Source organism: Phyllobates terribilis, unplaced genomic scaffold, assembly GCF_046119375.1.
Source record: "Phyllobates terribilis strain yellow unplaced genomic scaffold, ASM4611937v1 Scaffold_7__3_contigs__length_470593459, whole genome shotgun sequence".
NCBI lineage: Eukaryota > Metazoa > Chordata > Amphibia > Anura > Dendrobatidae > Phyllobates > Phyllobates terribilis.
In genome coordinates, this window is record NW_027362767.1 from 379,420,041 (window position 1) to 379,447,745 (window position 27,705).

At 43.6% G+C, this 27,705-nt stretch overlaps 1 protein-coding gene across 1 annotated transcript in view; it reads left to right on the forward strand.

Moving 5' to 3' along the window:
* Nucleotides 1-24,313, forward strand: part of PPP1R37 (protein phosphatase 1 regulatory subunit 37) — a 43,756-nt gene extending 19,443 nt beyond the window's left edge. Inside the window, exons 3-14 of the mRNA XM_073641414.1 lie at nucleotides 7,712-7,809; nucleotides 8,254-8,299; nucleotides 10,243-10,343; nucleotides 10,507-10,626; nucleotides 14,074-14,224; nucleotides 14,468-14,623; nucleotides 18,060-18,172; nucleotides 18,271-18,412; nucleotides 19,089-19,255; nucleotides 20,787-21,351; nucleotides 23,120-23,215; nucleotides 23,315-24,313. Coding sequence (XP_073497515.1) covers nucleotides 7,712-7,809; nucleotides 8,254-8,299; nucleotides 10,243-10,343; nucleotides 10,507-10,626; nucleotides 14,074-14,224; nucleotides 14,468-14,623; nucleotides 18,060-18,172; nucleotides 18,271-18,412; nucleotides 19,089-19,255; nucleotides 20,787-21,351; nucleotides 23,120-23,214 — 1,754 coding nt within the window. The 3' untranslated portion in view covers nucleotide 23,215; nucleotides 23,315-24,313. The remainder of the gene's footprint in view (nucleotides 1-7,711; nucleotides 7,810-8,253; nucleotides 8,300-10,242; nucleotides 10,344-10,506; nucleotides 10,627-14,073; nucleotides 14,225-14,467; nucleotides 14,624-18,059; nucleotides 18,173-18,270; nucleotides 18,413-19,088; nucleotides 19,256-20,786; nucleotides 21,352-23,119; nucleotides 23,216-23,314) is intronic.
* The last annotated feature ends 3,392 nt before the right edge of the window (nucleotides 24,314-27,705 follow it).

Genomic DNA, 27,705 nt, shown 5'->3' on the forward strand with positions numbered 1-27,705 from the left:
CAGCAGTGGTGCCAGAGCGCTCCCTGCACATTGCCACAGCTGACACCCGGTGCTATCAGCTGACACCCGGCGGCGATCTCGCCCACACCGCTCGTGTGCGGGCGAAATCGCCAAGGCGTACTAATGCGTATAAGGCCCAGGGCACAGATACGTATTAGTACGCCCTGGGCCAGAAAGGGGTTAAAAGGGAATCTATTATATATAGATCATTCTGTTCCCATCAGAGGCGTAGCTAGGGGTTTGGCTTAGGAGGGGGCGAAACATCTGACTGGGCCCCTATACGGTAACCCTGATTACCACTCTGGTGGCACACTGAGATTATCGCCATATAGTGACATAATAGTGGTGTATTCTCTGCAGGACTGGCATCTAAATGATCACAGTACAGTTACAGATAGTGACTTACATTCTTTCTGATGCAGTCGTTCGCTTTTCCCGTCTTTTCCATCTGGCCCAGACCGACATGACAACTTCTCCTCCAGCCTGGACTCGTCTGCAGAGCTTACCACAGACACATGACTTCTCACATTTCAGGCACCGTCCCCATCTATTCCTAACCTGCACAAACGCCTCATCCTGCTGATACCCCAATGCTGAGCCGCTGCTGACACATGTGTCCCTATTAATGCACTTGCTGTTTGGCACAATAACAGCGCTCCTCGTAATGCCCAGTGGGGCCTGGGCCGACCACACCCTTCACCTGCTACTGGTTCCCATACAGCATCTTATTGGCAGCACATATCCTATATACACAAGGTGGTGTGCTGCCCATTATAGTGATTTTTATTTTGCCACAAACTATCCAATCTCTAGAGGAACAAGTATTTTATTCTCCCAGGTGATAAGCTTTTCGCAGGTTCCTCGGTGGCCGCTAACCCTCCTTTTCTCATTAACAACACATGAACGCTCGGCCAGTTGCTTATGCATATGGGGGAATCGGGAGAGCTATTTGCCAGCTATCTGAGGTGTATGGGCACCCACCGCGCACTAGCGTTGCTTATAGACTGGGAGAACTTGTGACTGTCTCTTTAATGCAGACCCAAAACGTAAGTTTATAGAACTATGAAAGCCCCCACCACACCCCGTACAATACAACCTGATGTATCGGAAATGACGTCTAACCTTACGTTGTCTATTTGTACAGTTGTGCTGTATTTTTACACCAGAGCTACAGCGTTGTAGCCTTTTTGGTCTTTCTAATGACCTCCTGAAGTGTGTGTGTGATTGAAGAAACTGCTGCCAGATGCTTTTTTGTAAAGTTTTAATTCAGGGGGAATCCAGTAATCCCATTATAGGATACTGTAAATAGCTTATTCCTGGCCTTAAATGACTGGGATAGTCCGTTCAATAGATTAATCAGCATGTCTGGGGTTTTATTTTTTTTTAATGCAATATATATACTGGCTTCACCAATTTATAGATAAAAGTTGTGGAACTCTTGTAAATACACACACCCTTGGATTTCAGAGCGGGCAAAACTGCCTCTATTGTTTCCATCTGTGTTGCAGTTTGCCACCACAAAATTAAAAAGAAATTCTCTAATTGAGTCTGCAGCAGGTAGCCATTTGGGCTAATCCACATGCGGACCCCCTCGGCCTTTCACACTGCAAACCTGTGACGTGACAGAAATTGAGTGTTAGCCTGACATTCGTGCAGCAGATCCCAATGCAAATAATTGGAGGTCAATGGTCAGATTTCTCTACAGGAAAAAAATTGTCTCGTCTGCTGCAGTCTGTTTATATTCCAGAGCTGCATTCATAGTTCTGATAATTATTACAGCAAACAATCAACAAGCTCAACAGACATGAAAATTCTGCATTCTGGAATTGTTTTCCTAAATCAGTGCTGTACAGTTCTTATTCTGCCACTGGTGACTATTGTCTCATGTTGCAATAAAGGACATGGACATTGGTGGCAGAGGGGTGGAGGATCATTGTTAGGCTGACATTTTATTTTTTTAAGACTACTTTACATCCAAGTTTGAGCGCGTCCCAGAGCCGGCAGAGACCTGGGAGGGAACAGAAGTTCCTTGCTGGGGGGCACGGTTTTCTTCTATAAAACCCGCCTGAAGATGTCACCGGGTAAGGCTATCTCCACCATGCATCTGCAGAGCCCAGCACGCCCCTGGCTACAGTAAGTAGTACTGGGGTTGGTCACTAAGGGGTTAATTTGGCCTCTTCCTTTTTCAAGATTATACTAGTTCCCTATGTTCTAAGTTACATGGGTATCCCTTCTCTTCCTCTCTCTTAGGAGCGGGGGCCTTTGTCTTCCTAAAACGGATAAGCTCCAGCTCCGTAGATGTGGCATCTGCACAAAAAAGCTGCACTCATCACATAGGAAGAAGTTGTGCCATTCCTTTTACGGACAGAATAGTCAAGGAAGAAAACCCCTCATTAATTGAAGAACTTAGGTCTCTTTTTAGACAAGAGGTTCAGGTCGTTAGACAGGAAGTCCAGGCATCCATTTCCACCTCACTCATCTACTCCTCCTCTATGCCCTCTCCCCCTTAAAAAAGGAAAATTCAGGAGTTCGACTCAGATGTATTTTCCATAGAGGCCAGTAGCTCCACCTCTGATGAATTTGAAGGCAGAGAATCGTTAGGCTCTGCCAGGAAGATGGAGACAGGAAGATATTATTTCTCCTCGGACAACTTAGAGGAGTTAATTGATTCTGTCACAGGCACTATGGGGCTAGAGGAGGTTGAGGTTCCCTATTCTGATCAAGATGAGATGTTTAGGGGTCTTAAATCCAAAAAGCAGACTGGATTTCCGGTTCATGAAGTCATTAGAGACCTCATTAAACAGGAATGGGAAGCCCCAGAAGGCCGTCTCACCACCCCATCGGATTTAAAACATAGATTTCCGCTGGAAGGTGAGGAGTTTGTGTGGGACATTCCTAAAGTAGACATCGAGGTGGCAAGGATCGTGAGAAAAACCTCTCTTCCCTTTGAGGACTCCTCCCAATTGAAGGACCCCTTAGACCGGAAAATGGAAAGTGTCCTTAATAAATCATGGGAAACTTCTTCTGCATCCCTTAAGGTCAACATCTTATCAACTTGTGTTGCCAGATCCCTGTTCAAATGGCTGGCCCAACTAGAGGATCATCTGTCACGAGGCACGTCTAGAGAAAATCTACTAGACTCCATTCACCTCCTTCAGAAACCCATGGACTTTTTGGCGGATGCCTCTGCTGAGTCAGTCCGGATTGCTTCTAGAGCTGCAGTTCTATCCAGTACCGCGCGCTGTGGCTTAAAACATAGAGTGGGGATGTTACCTCCAAGGTGAAACTCTGCTCAATTCCCTTTCAGGGAAAATGTGTTCGGGCCAGCCCTGGATGATATTCTGAAAAAGGCCTCGGATAGAAAAAAAAAAACCTTCCTGAGCAGAAACAAACTAGGAAGCGCTCCTTTTGACCTCCTCAGAATTCCCCCTCCCAGTATAAAGGGAAGGGAAAATCTGGGCGCTGGGGCTATCCAAAAGGAGGCAAAGGACGCAACATCCTCGTGCCTCAACAACAGCAGCAGGAGAAACAATGACTTGATCCGTGTCGGGGGGGGGGGGGGGCGTCTCTCGGATTTCTTTCCCCAGTGGCAGGCAATATCTTCCTGCCAGTGTTTCCTCGATACCATCAAGGAGGGTCTGTTGGAATTCAAGACGTGTCCCCCTCAGGTCCTGAGGGTCACTACCGTTCCTTCTCGGGGGGGCTCAGGACCTGTTATCAGTCGGTCTACAGGACCTTCTAAATTCCAGGGTAATATCCCCAGTCCCCCCTGGCTGGGAGGTGACTGGTCATTACTCAAGGATATTCCTAATACGGAAACCTTCGGGTACCCCGTGCATCATAATCAATCTGAAGTCCCTGAACCATCACTTCAAATACAGAAGATTCAAAATGGAATCTCGCTCTCACTCTCTCTCGCTCTCTCCATCAGAGAACCTTACATGACTGTGTCAGAGGATAGAATTACACTACGACTGGACCCTTCATTTCTTCCGAAGGTGGTTTCAGATTTCCATCGTTCCCAGGAAGTCATCCTTCCCTCCTCCTGCCAGAAGCCTTCTAATTCAAAGGAAGCAGCGTTCCATCTTCTAGATGTCCACAGAGTCGTTCTTCATTACCTTCAACAAACTGAATCCTGGAGACAACATCACAACCTCTTTATCCAGCACTCAGGGCACAACAGAGGAATGCAGGCAGCCAAATCCACTATAGCAAACTGGATCAAGAAAGCCATCAGCGGAGCCTACATCAACAAACCGCTAGATCCTCCGATAGCCCTGAAGGCACATTCTACCAGGTCTACATCAGCTTCATGGGCCGAGAAAGCGGCCCATCTTCAGAGCAGATTTGTAGGGCAGCTACATGGTCTTCCCTCCACACATTTTCTAAACATTATAGATTAGATATGCCATCCAATAGGGATTTAGCCTTTGGTAGGAAAGTCCTCCAAACTATTGTCCCTCCCTAATGAAATATCATTGGTATTCCTCCAATGCTGTCGTGGAAGGCATATTAAGAAAATAGAATTAGTGCTTACTGGTAACTCGTTTTTTAGGAGCCTTCCACGACCGCACGCATTTCCCTCCCTATGTGGTTCTTGGATTTCCATATAAACTGTCAGGTAACCATTTTTCCAGGTGATCTTGGTAAACACTGGTGATTGACGGTGGGGAGGGGCTTTTACCCTCTGTGTTCCTGTCCCCCATTAGGGCGTGGACGACATCCTCCAATGCTGTCGTGGAGGGCTCATAGACAACAAATTACCAGTAAGGACTAATTCTATTTTTTTTCACGCTTAAGACCTAGTCTGACTTGGAGACTCAACAGATTTGTGCAGGTTATAATCCGTGCAGTCGCCATACCATCCTGGATTTCTTGGAATGCTCCTTTTGGAACCGACAGTCATGTCTAACGTCAACCAAGCTCCTGGAGTTTCTGGACATGAAAGTTACCTGGATGTGTTCCAGCCCCCTTCTCCAGACAAGTTCTCCCTTCTTTGAGTCAGAGTGACTTTTTCCAGAATGAAGACATTGTGCTGTATCCATTTTTGCATAAAGTTACTTGGCAAGAGGGTCTTAGTTTTCAAGGCCGTACCCTTCTCACATCCACTACAGCAGTGTTTCTCAACTCCTGTCCTTAAGACTCACCAACAGGTCATGTTTTCAGGATTTCCTTAGTATTGCCCAGGTGATAATGCCATCACTTGTGCAATGTGAATGGAAATCCTGAAAACATGAATTGTTGGTGGGTCTTGAGGACAGGAGTTGAGAAACACTGCACTACAGCATTCTATTCTGTTTCTCTGGGAAAAAGTTACAACGGAAAAGATATGCGACAATCTAAGGAGCCCACTAAGTCTGCAGAGACTCTCCTTGGGGGTTGTCCACCACGCACTGCTTCCATCAGATTCTTCCTTCCTCTCCAAAGGCAGGTGGTGATGACCAATGCCAGTCTTTTTGGCTGGGGCTTGGGGTTCACCCTTCTCGCCACTCTGGGTCTTTGGAGGAATCCTGCCTCCAAATCAACCTTCTAGAACGGAAATCTATTTTTCTGACTTTCTTCCACTGGTTATCCCTACTCAGGGCCGCTCACTTTGAGTGCAGATGGGCAAATATCTGGAGTCCTTTAGTATTTAGGGGAACCGTCTGGATTCTTCACGTGGCAGAGGAATCTACGTTCTTGGTGTGGAAAAGCCAGGCGACTGACTTTCTCAGTCTAGAAACCTTTGTAACCGTGTACTGGGCTCTTCTCCCTGAGGTCTTCAGCCAGCTCTGCCTTTTTTTTTTTTTCTTTTTTTTTTGGGGGGCACCCTGAGCTACACATATTTACATGCCTTGTCAGTCACAAGGTCCCAAACTATATTGCCAGATCCCAAGACTGGGGAGCTTTCACTCCTTGGACACTTCTCTCTGCTTGCCCTCTTCCCCTTCTAACCCACAGTCTCAAGTGTCAAGGTGTAAGGGTGGTCCAGCAATCCTGATGCCTTCAGACTGACTTTAGCCAGTTGGTTGCAGATGATCCATGGCCCCTTCCTCCCCGTCACAATCTTTTACAAAATCCCCTGTTCCACCACACCTTACCTCATCTGTGTATGACAGCTTGGCTGTTGAAGTCAAGGTTCTGAAATCCAAGGGTCTTTGAGGCTGACGGGACTTCGTCCAACTCAACTCAATCTGCCAAGTTTTATCACTGTACTTGGAAGTCCTACTTTCACTGATATGAAAAGAGGAATTTCTATCCCACGTTTTTCTTGATTCCTAGGAATCCTTTCTTCAGTCTTTTGTGTAGAGGAAGGCCTAAGCCTTACCTCCCTGAAGGAACAGGTTTCTGCCCTTCATAGAAGGTGGCATTTCTGGTGGCGATAACTTTTACATTTGCAGGATGTCTGAGCATGCTGTCCTTTCCTGTAAGGCTCCCTTTTCTCATTCTCCATCAGGATTAGGTGGTCTTTCTCCCCTTGGCATCTCTTCTTCCAAAGATGACCTCGACTTTCCACATCAACGAGGATATTGTCCCCTCCTTTTTTCTCTTTATTTGACAATCCCAAATTCATCACAGAATTTAGTTAAAGCCTTTCGGTGTACTGATTTTTCTATTTATTTATTTTTTGATGGGCCTTTCTGTCTCCGAGAAGACAATTTCCAAATGGATCAAGTTGACTGTTCTGGAAGCCTACAAGGCCAAGGACAAATTTGGCCCCTTGGCAAGTTGGGCATCGAACCACTATTTTTCAGGTTAGGTAGGCTGCCTTCTTGGCTTCTGTCCATAAAATTTTGCAAGATTCACACTATGAATTCAACTAATGGCAACTTTGTGCGTAAGGTGCTGCCGGACGATACCTGCTTGGCCGTCCGCATGCTCGTCTTTTTGTTTTGTTCCAACAATTGGGATTGCTTTTGAACACCCCACGGTTCTGCCCCCCCCCCCCACCCAATGCCATTAATGAGAAAAAAGGATTTTTGCACTTTCTGTAAACTTGTGTTGTCGCTGAATAGCAACACAATAGGCACAGCCCCTCCCTACTTCTGGTTCTTCTGTCATGGGGTCCGTTCTGGTTGCCTGTGGGCAATGTTTTTTTTTCTTTCTTGGGTTCAGGTGATGTTGGATCCTGGTTGTTAATTATTACAGAATTTTTCCTATTGTGAGTGGCTCTCCTACTGCTTTTGGCACCAAGCTGATCTGCCTAATGTTCTAGGATAAGGTATAGCCCACCAGGCGGAGCCAATGATTTTTTTTTTCCACCAAGTGTCGAGCCTCTTAGTGGCAGAGCATATACTCATAGCCCTGTGTCTCCCTTAGTATATTCAATGAGTAAGGGATTTATGGTAAGTGAAAAAATCCAATTACAGTATATATTCCGTAAAAAAAAAAACGTTAGTTTGTTTAAACAGGGCAGAACAAAATCCCCTTCTGTTACCTTACCAAATCTCATCCATATGCAGCATTATTAATTTTTTTTTTATGGGTGTAAATTGAACTGCGGAGCCGATTTGGTATTACTGCACTTTTCCACTGCGTATTACACCATTTGCAAGGCCTAAAATGACGTCCGTATGTGTTTGAAGCAAAATACGCAGCGGGGTTCTTCCTCTAGACTTCACCTCTTGTGGATGAAGCCTTCAGGTGCAAATTTAACATTTAATGGCTGGGACAGTCTGGCAGAAGTATGACACCAAGGAAATACTAATGTTTCTTCTGTGTTTCTCTTCAGCCCAAAATGTCACTGTGGAAGATGTCGTCATGTCCTATACACAAGCCTGCCAGAAACTGAGCTGTAAACAGATTCCTAAACTTATCCGTCAGCTTCAGGTAAAGTATGCTGCGTACATGTGTAACATGCTAAAAATGTACAAAAGTGGCCATAAATGCCTTACTGTCACCAGCTGAGACAATACAACTTGACCAGATCAGTCTATAAATATAAGATGGACGTTTGACAAGGGGTAGGGCATGCTGCATTTAAATCAGCCCGATCCCACCAGATAAACTGCTGCCAGAGGTGTTTTGGTAGGAATTTATTCAGCTTTCTCCATTGTAATTAATATACATGCTCGCTTCAGTCAAGAGTGGTAGAATCAGGAGAGGAAAGTGTCAGCCAAGCAAGTATTTGGCAATTTAGTGTTTTTTGGGGATTTTTTATTTTTTTTTTTGTATATGGCCGGTTAAAGAAAAATATTAGTCTATTATTAAATCTGTTTTGCTTCATTGTAGACAATTTAATGTAATCTAATTCTAGATTGCTCTGTCTTTCAGGATCTGACTGATCTTTCAGGGAGAGTTGAGAGCCTGGATCTCAAGGGTAAGACCTTTTATTTCTGCAGGTAGAAGGCCTCCTGTGGTCACCTGGAGTCATCGGTGACTTCAGTCTGAGCTGGTGTTAATTCTCCCATCCATCGGTCATCTGCTTTTTGTTCGTTAGTTAGAATTAGGGGACAGATAGAAGCATGACTGCAGGATCAGACTACACAAGGTATGTTTGTAGTCTGTTACCATGGAAACATATAGTTCTGTATAGGAGACACAAAACAATCGCAACTGCTGTCCCACAACTAAAAAAAAATATTACATTTCTCTGACAAAACCGAATCTTCAGTGGAGTTGAAAGGATTACAGAAAAAAAACCTTCGTTCTAGATATTAACCCCTTACTGACCTGTGACATAATAGTATGTCAGGTGACGGTTTTTAGCTGCATCTTGATGTAACACAAGCAGCTGGAGCAATCTCTGATAAGTATCGCTACTAATTAACTATTTAAATGCCACTGGTTATATCACCGGCCCCCCACAAGGCGATTGTTGGAGGGCTTATACTGTAAGTTGTCATGGCAGCTGGGGGCCTGCTGAAGGACGCCTCGCAGATGCCATCTTTTGTTCTCATGTGAAAAATAAAAATATGAAAAAGATTTAAAAAATTCAAATCCCCTCCCTTCTTTTTCCCCATCTTTTAATAAAGAAGTTGAAAGATTAAAAAAAAGCACATTTGCTATGGGGCATGTCCTGTAAAAGTTTGATTTATTAAAATATAAAGTGGCATTAATAAACCTTATAAAAAGCGAAAATCGAAACTCTAGAATTGCATTTTTATTTTTTTGCATCTCAAAATTACAGTAAAAAGTGATAATTGTATCAATAAAAATGTCAAGCGGTCAAACAGCGTCATCTGCAATAAAATAAAGTTACGGGTCTTGGGAAAATGGTGACACAAAGCAAATATTATGATTCAGATTTTTTTTATGTTATTTATTTATTTTTACTAAATTCCAAATTCTTTTTCCCCACTTAAATGAAAACAAACACCTACAAATGTCTGGTGCCACCATAATCGTTCCCCATGGTATAATCAGGCTGCCATGTCGTTTTTATATATCTATCTATCTATATCTCTCTCAAACAAGACTCACCATGAAATCACTCCCTAATCACCCCAAAATGACAATTTTTTTTTTTTTCTCAATTTCACCACACTTTTTAAATTTATTTATTATTTTCCTTTACAATATACGGTAAAATGAACTGGCGTTGAAAACTACAGCTCGTCTGGCTAAAAATAAGTCCTCATACGGTTATATTGGTGTAAAATTTTAAAATTTATGGCCCTTGGAAGAAGAGGAAGGGGAAAAAAAAAAACAAGCGCAAAAACTAAAAAAAACGCTCGGGAGTTAAGGGGTCAAAGACGCATCACATCTCCTGGCATGTCTTTCAGACCCTGATTCCAGGGATGTAGCACTTCATTTACTGGGTGCATCAGTTGTGATAGAATCAGTTTTCTCTGCTGCAGATCTAGCAGAGCTCTAAATGCTGAGCTCTGTGTAACCCCGCCCACACCACTGATTGGCCGCTTTCTGTGTATATTGACAGAAAGCTGCTAATCAGTGGTGAGGGCGGGGTTGGACTAGGAGGCACAAGACACCTAGTCCTCAAGTGATTTCCTTCTGATAAAAGTAATTTGATTGAAACAGTAAAACACAGCCTAGTAAGTGATACATCGCTGGAATCCGGGTCTCTGCCCCTATATTATACTTCTCTCTGGTTACATAGCAAACTCTGCTGACGGATTCCCTTAAAGAGGACATTCTGAGAACTTATCAAAACAACACCAGGGGACATTTCAGGCGCAGATTTGTTTTTGTTTTTTTTTTTAAATGATTTAAATTTACGCACAATCCGAGAAATTGGGAATGTGTTATTGGAAAATTTGTGTTTAAACAACATAAAAAATATATATTTTTTTATTTTCATAGGGGAGAAATTGGACCATAAAGCGTGCGAGGCCCTAGAGGAAATCTTTAAGCGAGTGCAATTTAAAATGGTGGATTTGGAGCAGACAAACCTGGACGAGGATGTAAGTTGCGGAGAATGGAAAGTATGATCATTGTTTTGACCCTCAGATCTGTAGAAAGATGGGGTCCTCTTCCATATTAATGGCACTTGTTCCTTGTTGCACTCGGCCTCTCTGGCGCGTGAGACTCCTTCGGTTTTGTCATCCCTTTCCCCTCTTTGTACAGGGAGCCTCCGCTCTGTTTGACATGATTGAGTATTATGAGTCGGCGACGCATCTCAATATCTCCTTCAACAAGCACATCGGCACTCGGGGTTGGCAGGCCGCCGCTCATATGATGCGGAAGGTAAGGTTCAGCCATCGTGTGCGGATTCTTCTTTGTTTCGGGACTTTATTTCCTTATATTTGATGGCAAACATTTATTAGTAGTGGATTGATTGTACCCTGATTGGAGTAAATATACACTGTGTGCAGAATTATTAGGCAAATGAGTATTTTGCTCACATGATACTTTTTATACATGTTGTCCTACTCCAAGCTGCATAGGCTTGAGAGCCAACTACCAATTAAGTAAATCTGGTGATGTGCATCTCTGTAATGAGGAGGGGTGTTGACTAATGACATCAACACCCTATACAGTGGTGGCCAAAAGTATTGGCACCCCTGCAATTCTGTCAGATAATACTCAGTTTCTTCCTGAAAATGATTGCAATCACAAATTCTTTGATATTATTCTCTTCATTTAATTTGTCTTCAATGAAAAAACACAAAAAGAATTGTCCTAAAGCCAAATTGGATATAATTCCACACCAAACCTAAAAAAGGGGGTGGACAAAAGTATTGGCACTGTTTGAAAAATCATGTGATGCTTCTCTAATTCGTGTAATTAACAGCACCTGTAACTTACCTGTGGCACCTAACAGGTGTTGGCAATAACTAAATCACACTTGCAGCCAGTTAACATGGATTAAAGTTGACTCAACCTCTGTCCTGTGTCCTTGTGTGTACCACATTGGGCATGGAGAAAAGAAAGAAGACCAAAGAACTGTCTGAGGACTTGAGAAACCAAATTGTGAGGAAGCATGAGCAATCTCAAGGCTACAAGTCCATCTCCAAAGACCTGAATGTTCCTGTGTCTTCCGTGCGCAGTGTCATCAAGAAGTTTGAAGCCCATGGCACTGTGGCTAACCTCCCTAGATGTGGACGGAAAAGAAAAATTGATGAGAGATTTCAACGCAAGATTGTGCGGATGGTGGATAAAGAACCTCGACTAACATCCAAACAAGTTCAAGCTGCCCTGCAGTCCGAGGGTACAACAGTGTCAACCCGTACTATCCGTCGGCGTCTGAATGAAAAGGGACTGTATGGTAGGATACCCAGGAAGACCCCACTTCTTACCCCGAGACTTAAAAAAGCCAGGCTGGAGTTTGCCAAAACTTACCTGAGAAAGCCTAAAACGTTTTGGAAGAATGTCCTCTGGTCAGATGAGACAAAAGTAGAGCTTTTTGGGAAAAAGCATCAACATAGAGTGTACAGGAGAAAAAAAGAGGCATTCAAAGAAAAGAACACGGTCCCTACAGTCAAACATGGCGGAGGTTCCCTGATGTTTTGGGGTTGCTTTGCTGCCTCTGGCACTGGACTGCTTGACCGTGTGCATGGCATTATGAAGTCTGAAGACTACCATCAAATTTTGCAGCATAATGTAGGGCCCAGTGTGAGAAAGCTGGGTCTCCCTCAGAGGTCATGGGTCTTCCAGCAGGACAATGACCCAAAACACACTTCCAAAAGCACTATAAAATGGTTTGAGAGAAAGCACTGGAGACTTCTAAGGTGGCCAGCAATGAGTCCAGACCTGAATCCCATAGAACACCTGTGGAGAGATCTCAAAATGGCAGTTTGGAGAAGACACCCTTCAAATATCAGGGACCTGGAGCAGTTTGCCAAAGAAGAATGGTCTACAATTCCAGCAGAGCATTGTAAGAAACTCATTGATTGTTACCGGAAGCGGTTGTTCGCAGTTATTTTGGCTAAAGGTTGTGCAACCAAGTATTAGGCTGAGGGGCCAGACAAAAGTATTGGCACCATTTTTGGAGTTTTGTGTGAAATGATCAATGATTTTATTTTTGCTTCATTCTCTCTTGTGTTTTTTTCCTTGCAAGCAAATTAAATGAAGAGAATAATACCAAAGAATTTGTGATTGCAATCATTTTCAGGAAGAAACTGAGTATTATCTGACAGAATTGCAGGGGTGCCAATACTTTTGGCCACCACTGTATAAGGTGTGCTTAATTATTAGGCAACTTCCTTTCCTTTGGCAAAATGGGTCAGAAGAGAGATTTGACGGGCTCTGAAAAGTCCAAAATTGTAAGATGTCTTGCAGAGGGATGCAGCAGTCTTGAAATTTCCAAACTTTTGAAGCGTGATCACCGAACAATCAAGCGTTTCATGGCAAATAGCCAACAGGGTCGCAAGAAGCGTGTTGGCCAAAAAAGGCGCAAAATAACTGCCCATGAATTGAGGAAAATCAAGCGTGAAGCTGCCAAGATGCCATTCGCCACCAGTTTTGCCATATTTCAGAGCTGCAACGTTACTGGAGTATCAAGAAGCACAAGGTGTGCGATACTCAGGGACATGGCCAAGGTAAGGAAGGCTGAAAAACGACGACCTTTGAACAAGAAACATAAGATAAAACGTCAAGAATGGGCCAAGAAATATCTTAAGACTGATTTTTCAAAGGCTTTATGGACTGATGAAATGAGCGTGACTCTTGATGGGCCAGATGGATGGGTCAGAGGCTGGATCAATAAAGGGCAGAGAGCTCCACTCCGACTCAGACACCAGCAAGGTGGAGGTGGGGTACTGGTATGGGCTGGTATCATCAAAGATGAACTTGTGGGACCTTTTCGGGTTGAGGATGGAGTGAAGCTCAACTCCCAGACCTACTGCCAGTTTCTGGAAGACAACTTCTTCAAGCAGTGGTACAGGAAGAAGTCGGTATCGTTCAAGAAAAACATGATTTTCATGCAGGACAATGCTCCATCACATGCATCCAACTACTCCACAGCGTGGCTGGCCAGTAAAGGTCTAAAAGAAGAAAAAATAATGACATGGCCCCCTTGTTCACCTGATCTGAACCCCATAGAGAACCTGTGATCCATCATAAAATGTGAGATCTACAGGGAGGGAAAACGGTACACCTCTCGGAACAGTGTCTGGGAGGCTGTGGTGGCTGCTGCACGCAATGTTGATCGAAAACAGATCAAGCAACTGACAGAACCTATGGATGGAGGCTGTTGAGTGTCATCATAAAGAAAGGTGGCTATATTGATCACTAATTTTTGGGGTTTTTGCATGTCAGAAATGTTTATTTCTAAATTTTGCGCACTGATATTGGTTTACCTGGTGAAAATAAACAAGTGAGATGGGATTATATTTGGTTTTCATTAAGTTGCCTAATAATTCTGCACAGTAATAGTTACCTGCACAAACAGATATCCTCCTAAAATAGCCAAATCTAAAAAAAAAACACTCCAACTTCCAAAAATATTAAGCTTGGATATTTGAGTCTTTTGGGTTGATTGAGAACATAGTTGTTGATCAATAATAAAAATAATCCTCTAAAATACAACTTGCCTAATAATTCTGCACACAGTGTACATTTCATCCTGGATATAGTACTCTATCTACAGTACACAGGAGTAGCGCCACCTACTGGTACAAAATATGCATGATCACAATACATATTTTTATAAAGAATTTTTATTGATTTTATTTATATATTGTTTTCGTACAGACAAACTGCCTGCAGTATCTGGATGCTCGAAATACCCCATTGCTCGACCACTCCGCACCATTTGTGGCTCGGGCGCTACGCATCAGCAGCAGCTTAACAGTCCTGCACCTTGAAAACACCAGTCTTTCTGGTAGACCCCTGATGTTATTGGGTAAGTCATTGCACCCCTTTAGACCTCCACCTGCATTTGGATTGTGCGTTTCTTAGAGGCTCAACAGCCAATTGATACCACATCCATAGCAAGTTATCCCCTATATGCAAGATAGCAGCAGACTTCTCACTACTGTGCAATTTAAAAGGCACCGAAACGCGTCGCTTGCCAACTCGAAGCAGGCAGTGCTTGGGCTTTTGCACTCCAGATATTGACCCTGATTTTTATTTTTTTCCTCATCAGCCACAGCTTTAAAAATGAACATAGTATTACGGGAGCTTTACCTCGCTGACAACCGTCTGAACAGCTTACAAGACTCAGCTCAACTGGGAAACGTATTAAAGTTCAATAGCTGCATACAGATCCTGGACCTGCGGAACAACCACATAATGGACTCGGGTGAGTACCTGTGTCATAAAGCCGTCTACTGCTGTAATCTAATACAATGAGCATAGAAGTCCAAAACTGGAGGGAAGGCTCTTTCCGGTTGTCCTTGCATAGAATAGTCCCTAAAAGGGATATTCCCACAATTGAAAATGATATCCTATCCCAAACTTACTGATGGAATCCGACCTTTTGGGATGCCCTGCAATCTGGAGAATGGGGAGCAGAGGTGCACGTGCTTGACTTCCCCTTTATTCATTGTCTGTGGGACTGCCAAATAGTTTCATGATGCCTTATTCCAGAGAAATTCACATTTTTCTTAATATGTCAATGAGCTGTTAAGATCTATGGGCTGGACATAGATCTCCCTGAGAATCCGCCTCCAGAGTTTTTTTTTTGTTTTTTTTTTAAACCAGTAAAGCTTGAGGAAATGAAAAGGATTAATTTGGGCACCACATATTAAAAAAGACATCGAAAAACTGGAGCAAGTTTAGAGGAGAGCTACCAGAATGGTGAGCGGACTGCAAACTATGTCCTACGAGAAACGGATAAAGGCTTATATGGCAAATAAGAATTCTAAAAGGAGACTTAATAGCTGTCTACAAATATCTGAAGGGCTGTCACAGTGTAGAGGGATCATCCTTATTCTCATTTACACATGGAAACACGAGAAGCAATGGGATGAAACTGAAAGGGAGAAGATACAGATTAGATATTAGAAAAAAACATTTTTACAGTGAGGGAGATTAATGAGTGGAACAGGCTGCCATGAGAGGTGGTGAGTTCTCCTTCAATGGAAGTCTTCAGAGTCAGGACAGACATCTGTCTGAGATGGTTTAGTGACTCCTGCATTGACCAGGGGGTTGGAGCAGATGACCCTGGAGGTCTCCTCCAACTCTAACATTCTATGATGATTACATGCTTCTTAAGTTATATACAAGATACTCAAAATAACACTTCCAAAATGCAGTTTAAGCCTACACTATGTGCAGTGGTGACATCATTGAAAGGAGAAAATGGATATGAAGTTCTTGAAATTAATCCTAAATATGTACATTAGTGAGCAACAAACCAAAACAACCCCTTATTAATTAGACTAATTCAAGCCAAAGTCATCGCTGCTTGTGCGCCATCATCTGGTGAGCAGGTTAATGGTGCTGGTCCAATATATCCACCTCCCTCACCGCAGCAAGTTGTGATATCACCCTTATTCACACCACACCGAATAAGCAGTCAAAGCAGATTCAGTCCATCTACCCCATATTTTTCAAATCTTCCCTGGCAGCCATGGCATATACAATCATGGCCAAAAGTGTTGGCACCCTTGAAATTGTTCCAAAAAATGAAGTATTTCTCCTAGAAAATTATTGCAGTTACACATGTTTTGTTTTACACATGTTTATTTCCTTCGTGTGTATTGGAACAACACAAAAAAAAATGAGAGAAAAAAAGGCAAATTGGACATAATTTCACACAACCCCAAAAATGGGTCGAACAAAATTGTTGGTAAATAAGTAACAGGTGTGGGCAGTATGAAAATCACACTTTCGGCCATGACTATAGTAAATCATTCTTTTTAGCAGCAATGGATGCAGATTCTCTGGGAGATCTATACCCGTCCCATAGATCTTAACAGCTCATTTACATATTAAGAAAAGTGTGGATTTCTCTGGAATAAGACATCGAATCACAGATGTCAAGGTATAATTTTATTCAACTTTCTATCTACATGCCCATATAGACGCCTGAGGAGGCATTATCCTAGTACTGACAGATTCCCTTTAAAGATCTTTGATTTCTCAATGGCCTCAAGTTCTCTGAGGAGATAGATAGATAGATAGATAGATAGATAGATAGATAGATAGATATAAAATAATGTGTGTATAATGTATATATATTATATGTATGTATGTGGAACACTCAAATAACACATCTTAGATCTGAATGAAATATTATCATTGAATACTTTGTTCTGTTGAATGTGCTGACAACAAAATCACACAAAAATCATCAATGGAAATCAAATTTATTAACCAATGGAGGCCTGGATTTGGAGTCACCCCCAAAATTAAAGTGGAAAAATACACTACAGGCTGATCCAACTTAAAACAAGTCAAAATGAGGCTCAGTATTGTGTGTGGCCTCCACGTGCCTGTATGACCTCCCTACAACGCCTGGGCATGCTCCTGATGAGGTTGCGGATGGTCTCCTGTGGGATCTCCTCCCAGACCTGGACTAAAGCATCCGCCAACTCCTGGACCATCTATGGTACAACGTGACGTTGGTGGATGGAGCGAGACATGATGTCCCAGATGTGCTCAATCGGATTCAGGTCTAGGGAACGGGCGGGCCAGTCCATAGCTTCAATGCCTTCATCTTGCAGGAACTGCTGACACACTCCAGCCACATGAGGTCTGGCATTGTCCTGCATTAGGAGCAACCCAGGGCCAACCGCACCAGCATATGGTCTCACAAGGGGTTTGAGGATCTCATCTCGGTACCTAATGGCAGTCAGGCTGCCTCTGGCGAGCACATGGAGGGCTGTGCGGCCCTCTGAAGAAATGCCACCCCACACCATTACTGACCCACTGCCAAACCGGTCATGCTGAAGGATGTTGCAGGCAGCAGATCACTCTTCACGGCGTCTCCAGACTCTGTCACGTCTGTCACATGTGCTCAGTGTGAACCTGCTTTCATCTTTGAAGAGCACAGGGTGCCAGTGGCGACTTTACCAATCCTGGTGTTCTGTGGAAAATGCCAAGCTTCCTGCATGGTGTTGGGCTGTGAGCACAACCCCCATCTGTGGACGTCGGGCCCTCATACCACCCTCATGGAGTCGGTTTCTAACCGTTTGTGCAGACACATGCACATCTGTGGCCTGCCGGAGGTCATTTTGCAGGGCTCTGGCAATGCTCCTCCTGTTCTTCCTTGCACAAAGGCGGAGGTAGCGGTCCTGCTGCTGGGTTGTTGCCCTCCTACGGCCCCCTCCACGTCTTCTGGTGTACTGGCCTGTCTCCTGGTAGCGCCTCCAGCCTCTGGACACTACGTTGACAGACACAGCAAACCTTCTTGCAACAGCTCGCATTGATGTGCCATCCTGGATGGAGCTGCACTACCTGAGGAACTTCTGTGGGTTGTAGAGTCCGTCTCATGCTACCACGAGTGTGAAAGCACAACTAACATTCAAAAGTGACCAAAGCATCAGCAAGAAAGCATTGGTACTGAGATGTGGTCTGTGGTCCCCACCTGCAGAACCACTCCTTTATTGAGGGTGTCTTGATAATTGCCAATAATTTCCATCTATTGTCTATTCCATTTGCACAACAGCATGTGAAATTGATTGTTAATCAGTGTTGCTTCCTAAGTTCTCTATTCCTGAAATTATTTTTATTCATTGCTGACATGTCCGAAACATTGGGGTCAGTTGACTATTGACTTTCCTAATTTCCAGGCCTGGCTTATATCTGTGAGGGGCTGAAGGAGCAGCACCAGGGACTGGTAACCCTCGTTTTGTGGAACAATCAGCTGACTCACGCTGGCATGGTCTACATGAGCATGTGCTTGGTAAGACTCCAGTTGGCCTTTGTACTTTTAATGAGTCTAGTTCTTTAAGTTTTCTTGTATCAATACAATAATGTTTTTTTTTTTTGTTTTTGTCGCAGCCTCACACTCAGACATTAGAGACTTTGAACCTTGGTCATAATGCAGTCGGCAACGAAGGCGTCCGACATCTTAAAAATGGTCTGATTGGAAACCGCAGCGTCCTCCGACTTGGCCTGGCGTGTGCTAAACTCACTTGTGAAGGTAATGTGTAGGTGGTAAACCATAATGAAGAGGTTAGTTATAAATACTGCATACTCGCCTATGGATCCTCCACCTCTTCTCTATCCCGCTGACAGTCTGATCTCCTTGTTTTCTGCACTGAGCGCTGCATCCAAAGTGGTAACGCACCACTGATTGGCTGCAGCGGTCACATGCAACCAGGAAGGAAGAGAAAAGGAGACCGGCAATGAACTCAGTCAGCTGGATGTTGGAATGATGGGGGATTCATTGGTGAGTATGTGCTATGTTTTTTAATGTAAATTAAAAAATATATATATGGAATTCCCTTTCCAAGTGAACCACCAGCTTTATGTATTAATATATCTATTTTTTAAGCCTATCTTTGTAGGGGCCGGAGCTTAAGTTTTTTTGAAACTGAGCTCCAAATCCACAGTGTGGGCATACACTTTGATTTATGACCTATCCAAGGGATATGCAATAAATGTCTAATAGATGCAGATCCCACCTTTGGGACCACTTTCTATTCTCCAGGACAGGGGTCCGCTCTCTCCATTCCCTGATATGGGAGCTGGGAATACGACCAAGCATTTTTTTTTTTTCATTGTAACCGTTTCAGTTCCTGAACATTCTCGTGTCCTTGAAAATATTTCTGCAGATAGTGAAACAGTAACATTACCGGACCTTACTCTGTTCCCAGGTGCGGTGGCTGTAGCAGAGTTTGTAGCCGAATCCCCTCGTTTATTGCGCCTCGATCTGAGGGAGAATGAGATCAAGACAGGAGGTTTGATGGCGCTGTCGTTGGCTCTTCGCGTCAACCAATCTCTTCTCCGAATGGATTTGGACAGAGAACCCAAGAAAGAGGCTGTAAGAGTTGCTCCTCTATGAATTACAACTTTTTTTTTTTTTTTTAAAAAGTCAAAGGGTAAAAAGTGAACATTGCATTAAAGTTTTGTATGTAGATTTTTGTCATTTTACCTAATGTGCATTATAAAAATAGCACTTAAAGAGAAATGTCAGGAAAAGTGATGATCTTCTAACTCATGTATGTGAAGACCCAGTGCAAGGTTGACCACACGTGTGCAAGTTCAACACTTTCCAAGTGTGCACACGGTTGTACCCTGCATGCCAGCATGAGGACCTACACATAAGAGAGGGAGATTGTGCACACTCTTGTCTCCCTCTCCTATCAGCTTCGACTGCCTGCCGCTTTGTGATCCTGTATGCAGCGAGCAGCCATTACCAAGATGAGAGCTTGCACACCCTGACATCATGCACACTCTCGTCTGCTTCTCATAATCATTGGCCGCCTGTGGGTATGTGATCTTGTATGCAGCAAGCGACCTCTACACACAGGAGACGGCCTCTGCAAACACTGACACTGTGTGCTCTCTCTCTGCCCCTACTGTGTCACTGTGCGCAGGATTGTGGATTTAGATCATGACTCTCTCCAAAGCAAGCGCTGTCAATCACCGTATGGGGAGAGGATAGTGATTGAAAGGAGCGCAACGGTACACCAAGAACTTGGCTGACCGAAGCCCTCTCATTTGCATATCTAATAAAACAGTTTTTCTATATAACAAATTTACTAAAATTTACAGTACCAGCATGATTTTTAGAAGGGCTAAGTTCCTCATATAAATGACTAAATAGCTCAATTTCAGTTTTGGGGGTGACAAACCATTTAAAATACTTTTTTTTTCCCCATACACTCAAACTATTGCAATAGTCGAGCCCCAGTAGTAATAGTAAAAAAATCACCCATACCCCCATATGTTTCTCTTCATCTTCTTAGATGTTGCCGTTGCTATTGACCGTGTCCTCTAAGGAATTAACCAAGTCAGTCCTGTACATCCTCACTGCTAACACTCTAAATAAGAGCGGGTTAGCCCTGGCAAGGCAATCCCAGAGAGAATCAGCGAATGCCTTTTGTGGATGTAGCGTTCTTTTTCAGCTGCCGTGCATCACCGCAAGAAGTGAATGCAAGTCAGGGACTGGAGTACATTTCTGCAGTAATTTACGACACTTTCGTGGTGTCAATTTAGGATTAATTTGTTGGGCACATATGGTCACGACCCTTCCCCCGTCACGACCCTTCCCCTTTCCAAAAACTGATCAGGGCTGGCTGACATCATCGTAAAAACACCAAAAATTTAATTTTTGCACAACTGTGTGGATAGATTTGTGGAGGGATTTACAGATTGTGGATGGATTAAACTATATAAAATGTTAGTGTTGTTCCAGGGCCACTCATTCCGCTTTGGGAGGTGAGCGCCTTGGATGTTACTGATGTTGCTCCCAATGCAGAAGTGAATTGGCCCCCATTTTGTTAGTATATGTTGTATATCCATGTATCTGTACCACTGCCTTTTAGTGACCATTTCAATAATTTTATCAGGTCAAGAGCTTTATCGAAACACAGAAGGCTTTGCTGACAGAAATTCAGAACGGTTGCAGGAGAAACTTTGTCTTGGCTAAAGAGAAAGAAGAACGCCTCCAACATTCAGTATCAATGGCCGAGATTGCCAGCGCTGCTGAAGAGGAGGATACGAGCACTGCCCCGGAGGAGATCAGCCATGCTACTGAGGACTCAAACACTGCCAATGAGAATAGCAAACCTCATTCAGATAATCAAGAGGCAGAAGAGGTCACCCCTGCCCCCGAAACTCCGGGTCAGGATTCTGACTCCGATACAGAGGACGAGGTTAAAGAGGAAAAAGAAAAGCCTGCTGAGCAGCCCGTACCGAGCACGCTGGCTCCAGTGGCCGTGTCTAGCCCGGGGAGAGGCCATAAAGTCTTTTTGGTCACAAGGGTGGAAAATCCAAGTACACCTAATGGAGAAAAGGGCGTTCAGGAGAATAAAGGCTCTTCGGTGACGGGAGAGGCTACGTCAGGAAGTCCTGCCCTTGCCAATGGACTTGAGGCTGAATTTGGAAGGGCACCAATATGCTGTGATAACAAGGGTGGGTGTCATGTGCGGTCTTAGATTCTAGGCTACCCCAGAGATGTTGTTGCTATGTGAATATTTAGCAAAGCAGACATGCATACAGCTGAGGAAACGTTCTGGAAGAAACGCGTACACTGTTATATAAATTGCAGAGACTTGGGGAGGAGCATGACACATTAAAGAACACACAGGTGTATCAGTGTGCCATGCACCGCCCCTGAGGAGCCCCCCGTTAGGCATAGGAGTGTATCGGTATGGCGTCCAAGCTTATTGCTTTATAAACTAACACAAAACTGGACTCCTTTCTATTAAAGAGAACCTGTCAGCTGGATTTTGCTGTGATACCTGTGGCAAAGAAATCAGTTTGTGGATTTTGTGTAGTCAGGGTTTGAAGTTTTCTTATAATCATAGCTCCTGCGTCGGGGCGGGACAGTGGGTAGGGTCTTCGGCTCTGCCACGGCCCCTCCGCTGCTCCTTAATGTCTTTATCGTCATCCTGATTTAAACTTTGCGCCGACACCATCTTAGCCGCAGGTGGCGCTTGAGCACATTGATCTGCTGGAAAATGGAGGACCTCCCGGCAGTCTTCAGTAAAATTGTGGTGTCTCATGGGCAGATTGAGATCTCTGCTAGTCATTGAGCATGCGCCGCCACTGGTGCCATTTTCCTGGAGACTGATCTCCTGGCAATGTACACAAGCGCTGCCCGCGGCTAGTCCAGCTCTAAGTTTAAACCAGGAGGACGATGGAGAACAGGAGCAGCGGAAGGGCCATGGCAGAGTTGAGGACCCTACCCACAGTCCCACCCCGATGCACAAAGGTATTATTATAAGAAAACTTCAAATGCTGATTACACAAAATCCACAAAAATTATTTCTTCACTACAGGTATCATTTTAATCAGTATCACAGCGCCAATATGGCCATGTGTGCACTAAACAAAATCCTGGTCTCAACCATGTTCATTTTGTGTTGAATGGATCCATAGTGACCCTACAGAACCTTCTTCTGCCCAGATTTTAACCCATTAATGACCAGGCAGTTGGCTCCTTTAAAAGGGTTTTTACCCCTTGTCTCCCGGCTGCAGTTGCTGTCTGTTCTTTACTTACTCCACCCTCCCCCGGTCCAGCGCCGAGTCTTTGCTGCCGCTCCCGGTGTCTATTACAGTCTGAAGCGCTGGTGTCACATGCCTTTCCATGTTTTTAGCAGCCATAACTTATTTTTTCCTCAATTTTATATGTTTTTTTTTTCCTCTATAATGATTTGGTTGTAGGAGATCTTGTTTTAAGAGTGAAGGAGAATTTTTACTTAGAAAAACCCTAAAGGTCATAAAACTCCTCTAGCCTGACGTGGGTGTGCTAGAACCCAGCCGCTCTGCTACCTCCGGCAGGCACCATGCGATCGCCGGGTCCAATAGAAGCATTGGCAATTGTTCACTACATGGCACTGCCTGACCGCTATGTCGCCTGCAAAGTAGAAGGCAGAAGCCTTTTTTGGGGTCTGTGTGTGTTTGTCTAATATCGAGGCAATTGATCAGCTCTTGCTTCATTGCAAGAGCTTTAATTCGGAGCCATAAATTGACAATATTGCTGAAGTAAAGCCCTTGACGGAGCATCATAAATTTGTGGTGCTTGGTTGTTATACCAGAAAAAGAAAATTAGTGGCATGCTGCCATCATAAAAGGTATTCTCCCCTATAGGCAGATGGAAACTGAATAGTGACTGATTCTACACTCGACATTTTGCAATAAGTGTCTCCTTTTTCTTCCCTTCTGCACATTTCTACAGATTCTCATGGAACATATTGTGACACGGAGTTGGAGGATTTATTACGTGAAGCCTCCACCGAGCCGGACCCATCGCTGAACGTTATAACACTATAAGGTACCTATGTCTGGCACAACTCGCAATCCGTTCTGGTAAAGTCTTCACATTGTGCTGAGTAAACCTTTTTATTGTCTTTTCTTTTTTATTTCCTTGTAGGATCAATTCTTCCGGCTGTTTGGGTTTCCTTTTCTTCACATCCTAAATCCTTTTTACACACCCACTCCCACCCCATTCATCTCGCCTTAAGAAAATGGGGCCCTGTAGGATCAGGTTAAACGGGTTCCCTTTTGAGAACATTCAATGATCCTAAATTTTTGCTTCTCCCCCCCCCCCCCCTTTTATGATGGCAATAAGGGCAGACCCCCTCCGTTCCTGCAGGTAATGGAATTTGCACAGAGTAAACTTAAAGCTCACAAAGCTTCAAGCTGACGTCCCCGTCCCCCAGATCAGCTCATTTCAGAGACTAGGTTACTTTTACGGGTTCCTGGAGAAAGGGACATGGATGGTTTTTCCGAAAAAAACAACAAAAAATACTGGACTGTTACTGGCTCTGGGGAAATCTGCAGACGAGGGCTGCTGCGGACTAATAAACTGACCCTCACCATTGCCCACACTCAGCGGAACATCCATTCATCTACATTATATTCGGGTTGTCGGCCTTATATACATCCCACTGCTTGAGATACAGAATTCACTACATTGCTCACCGCACAATAGCATTTGCCTCTGGGGAATCAAACAGGCAGTCCGCCTGTATTAAAAAAAAAAAAAAAGTAATTCTTTATGGCCGGGACATTATAGGGTGATATAGGGGTTTATGCATATAGGGGTGGAAACGTCCGAACGCTAATGAATATCTGGTCTGCCTGCTTCAAGCCTTGTGCTGTCACTAGGGCTGAATCCGTGACTGATGGAACCAATTCCCTATTTATTCCATTTGTTTGAGTTTTTTTTTTAGTATTTTACCTTACACTGCGCTTTGGTCGGTTTAGCTTCTGTCTCCCTATGCATGTTCTTTCCAACATCCTCCTACAATGGACCATAACCACCATCATCCACCAAATGTAGAATGTTTGTATTGCTTGTTTGCCTCCATCTCTGCTGGTACAGTCTTGATCGCCTTTTTTTTTTTTTTTTTTTTTTTTTTTTTTTTTTTTTTACTTTAGCTAGTTGCATAGGGCTGAAAAAACTTCAGAAACCTGTGATGGTGAGTGGTACGCCTGTGGGTTTTTTTTTTTGCTTAGATTTTTTACATGTTCAGACAGACCCATTCCTTGAAAAAAAAAAAAAAATCTTCAACCTCATGGTTCATGAATTTCTTAAAGGGGTGCGCAGAATTAAAAAAAAATATATTTTATTTAAAAAAAAAATAAATAAAAACGGCACCACACTTGTCCACAGGTTGTGCACGGTATTGCAGCTCCATTCTTGTCTATAGAATTTGGCTACAATACCAGACACATCCTATGACCCCACATGGCAAAAGTAACCATCTTTTTATAATTCTTAATATGCCAGTAAATGTGAGGTCTCTTTTTTTAAATAAAAAAAAAATATATAGCACTATTCCTTTATACATCTAGATAAATCGTAATGGACACAGAATGTAGCGTTTTAGGCAAAATCCTTGTAAATCAGGGAGCAAACGCCTCGATGAAGGATGTGCAGCTATTGACATGGACACACTCCTAATATTTTCTTGTCATTGGAATTTTTAGGGATTTGGGATTGTTTAAAGCACCACTCCGGCTTTTTTTCTTTTATGTCACCATTGGAGTGGTATCATTAAAGGGGTATTCCCATCGCCAAGATCCTATCCCAGTGTGTCGTAGGTGTAATATTAATATTAGCAAATACCTTCAATTAGAAATGTACTATAGTTCTTCTGATTTGCTATCACTTACCCCATGTGCAGGGCATTCCAGTAGCTTGGGTATCCATGGTTACAACCACTTATATAGTGACAGTTAGTTGTTAGTGGTTGTAACTATGGATACCTAAGCCACTGCATTGCCTTGCACATGGGGTAAGTGACATAGCGAATCAGAAGAACTATGCTACATTTCTAATTGAAAGTATTTGCTAATATTATTATTACACCTACTACATATTCAAATAGAATCTTGGAGATGGGAATATCCCTGTTAATTTAGGTTCCCTGCTCCTAGTCTTGTACTTACCAACTACTGTCTACATCTGTTGTTGGCACTGCTCCGATTGTCACCTGCCCGAGTGTTCATAGGGCGGCCCGGAAATCACAACTCAATGCAAGTCTATGGGAGCCAGAATCTCTTATAGACCTATGGCTCTATCAGACGTCCACGATCATCTGTCCGATCTCTGATCACAGTGCATGAACTGGCCGAGCGTCTCCTGACCCGAGCATGATAGCCGCATATAAATTTATGAAGCCGTCACTCCTTATACAGGGGATGTGCGGCCAGTCCGTGCGTTGTGATCTGAGATCGGACCGATGATCGTGGACGTCTGATAGAGCCCTTACACTGAGAGCTTGTGTCCGTTACCTGTGACTTAGGAGTTGCGGCCACCAGACGACAGAGCGAGAACAGAAGACGACGGGTGGTAAGTATAACACTGGGGGTAGGGAACCTACATTAGTGATACCACTCCGGCGACTAAATAATAATAAAAAAGCCGGAGTGGTGTTTTTTTTAAATTTTGACATCTTTTTGTATTCTTATTATTTTTTTTTATGGCCAGTAACAAAAAAATATATATACTGCAGTCAGGATTTGGAGAGCAGCTATTGTGTTCTCCAACCTGTGCCTGTCCTAAACTGTTGAGTACTACAACTCCCATCATGCCAACGCAGGAGCATTTATAAATAGAGAGAAGTTAATATATTTGCAAATTCAGAAATATTCCCACCGCTGGAGTATGTTGAGCGTCTGTCACATCTCATGGTTTGCCTTCGGCATGTCCCCGGCGACGTAAAGTGGAGAAGGAGTCATCCACTTATTGCTCTCGTTATGAAGTATTAGGCTTATACGCTGTGATTCCACCGGAGTTCTTCACTGGTTTTATTCTACATATGTTGCACTCGGTTACACCAGCCTGGAAAATGTTCCGGAGCCAGCGGATGACTGTGCACCCCAATGTGTCCTTACTTATTCCATTCCCGGCGATTCTCCTCTGTGGGTTGTCCGGTCTTGCCCCATCATGTCTGCAGACGCGCGCGTCCTGTGAAGTCGTATACACCCTGTGATGGTTTGGCTGAGAAGCTGCCCCCGCACTATATCGTCATGATGTCACATACGTCCTTAGATTTGTGTTGGCACAATACATGTTTGTGTTAAAACCTTGCAGATTTTTTTTTTTTTTATGTCTGGCATTAGATGATCACATTATTATAGACGACGGGTACAGAAGCATAGCCTGCATAGGATAAAGAGCAAATATCAGAACGCTGCGTGATCTCTAATATGGCAGCTATCCCTGCTCCCATTGGTGTCACCAGATTTCCTAGAGTCCTGAAATGCAGTAGTGCTACTTAAAGGGGCTGTCTGTAAACCACATTTATGACCTATCCTTAAAAATAGATGATAAACATATGATCCAGCTTTTAAACCCCACCCCCCTACCCCCTCCAATGCACCAAGGATGGAAGGTGTTCCCCTTTGTAATGAGCACGTGTGACCACAACTCTTGTAGACAGTGAATGGACACACATGCTCATTACCGTTCTATTTACATAGGGGACATTGGGACCCTCCATTCTCGGGTGGGTTTCCCGGCAATTTATACATTTATTACTTATCCTGTGATCAGATATGTTTATGGGATTATAACATGGATGTTTAAGAAAAAGCGCCACTTGTGTCAGGTATTGTAGATCATGTCCATTAAAGGGAATGTAAATGCAAGCAATTTTGCAATGTACTCAGTTTTTCTTGACATATTAATACTTTTGTTTTTCGGAGACCGGCCACTAACATGCGCCGTGCTTACAAGCTCTTTCCTATTGAACTTGTAAGCACCAGGATCGTTGGAGCACGCTGTTACCGCTTAATAACAGCCAGCTTCGGTATATTGATTATAAGGTGACGGCACGCTCCAGCGATCCTGTCCAACTGCAAAACAGTGTTTACACGCTCGATAGAAAAGAGCTAGCAAGTACTGCGGACGTTCTACTGTCTAGCAGCTGTGGTTGGTCTTCTTGGCAACGAGCTGTAAACAAAAGTGTGTCAATATCTTACAAACGTCTGCAAATTGTAAAAATAACTAAATTGCAAAAGTGCTTGTAAAAACGAGCACAGCTGACAATATACAGCTATGGAGGTGGGAGTAACCCTTTAAGTTGGCAGTGATCTGCAATACCAGTCGAAACTCGAGCACCGCTGTTTCTGAAAGAAAGCATCCTATGTTTTTTTTTTTTATTTTTTTTTCTTAATCTTGTATCTCCCCTTTTAAAGGGTTGTCGCCTCTGTGATTAGTGGGGTTCTGGCCACACCGACCCTGACAGATGCCGAGGACAGGACTCTGCGCGGCCCTGTCTGAATGGAGTGGTGGCCTGGGTGCACTTCACC